The sequence below is a fragment of the Eimeria acervulina genome, genomic scaffold, assembly GCF_000499425.1.
Source record: "Eimeria acervulina Houghton genomic scaffold, Eah_scaff2660, whole genome shotgun sequence".
NCBI classification, from domain to species: domain Eukaryota; phylum Apicomplexa; class Conoidasida; order Eucoccidiorida; family Eimeriidae; genus Eimeria; species Eimeria acervulina.
In genome coordinates this window covers 1-1,027 of record NW_013548127.1, presented here as the reverse complement: position 1 = coordinate 1,027, position 1,027 = coordinate 1, and the positions used below count along the sequence as shown (strand labels likewise).

Below are 1,027 nucleotides of genomic sequence, written 5' to 3'. Positions count from 1 at the left end.
GTGGTTGTAGAAGATTAATAAATTGATGTTTAATTTTGTTTTATTAATATTTTTACAATTTAAAAGCTAGTTGAGAGTTTGTTAATAAGAAGAAGTGTGGGGTGTACAGCTGCTGCTGCTGCTGCTGCTGTAGCTGCTGCTGGTGCTGCTGCAGGCGTACCTTCTTCCTTCCTTGAGTTATTTACCCTGTTTAAATATCTTCTTAAAACCCTAAATAAATATAAAATAAACAAAAACAAACAAATAAAATAATAATTATATTTTCATTCAGCTGCAGATGCCTCGGCGAAAGAAGACGAGGGGCCCTGAGGAGGAGGAAGGCGAATCTGCTGCTGCAGAGCAGCAGCAGCAGCAGCAGCAGCAGCAGCAGCAGCAAGGAGAAGATGGGGATACACCTGGAGATGCAGCAGCAGACAAACAAAATAATGCAACAACAGGAAAGAAGGGTAAATATCGCAAAGACAAGCCCTGGGATACAGACGACATTGAACACTGGAAGATAGAGCCCTTCCTCCCCGTATGCAAACCCTAAACCCTAAACCCTAAACCCTAAACCCTAAACCCTAAACCCCATAGATTCTATAGACCCTATAGACCCTAAAGACCCTAAACCCTAGTCCCCATAGACCCTACAATGTAAACCCTAAACCCTAGACCCTATAGACCTAAACCTTCAACCCTAAACTCTAAACCCTAAACCCTAAGGCCTCGCTAAACCTGAGGGCTTATATTATTGTATGGGGTTTAGGGTATAGGGTATAGGGTCTAGGGTTTAGGGTTTATAGCTGTAGAATGCTTGTGCTGTTGTTTTGCTTCGTTGCTGCCTTTCATGGTTTAGCGCTTCGATTTAGTGTTTAGGGTTTAGGGTTTAGGGTTTAGGGTTTGTGCATGCGCTAATACAAAATATACAGTTCTCTCTTCAGAATTGAATGTACCTCTATCACATCTTCTGCTTTTGCTGCTTCTGCTGCTGCTTCCTCTGCTGCTGCTACTGCTGCTGCTGCGATTTCTTCTTCTGCTGCTGCTC

The 1,027-nt window shown here is 42.9% G+C and overlaps 1 protein-coding gene across 1 annotated transcript; it reads left to right on the top strand.

The window, feature by feature from the left end:
• Positions 1-277: 277 nt before the first annotated feature.
• EAH_00067200 (ribosomal RNA assembly protein, putative) lies at positions 278-517 on the top strand (the record flags this gene model as incomplete). Its single annotated transcript, XM_013392569.1, has 1 exon — positions 278-517. A coding segment is annotated over one exon (240 nt), but the record flags the coding sequence as incomplete, so codon positions are not given.
• Positions 518-1,027: the final 510 nt, after the last annotated feature.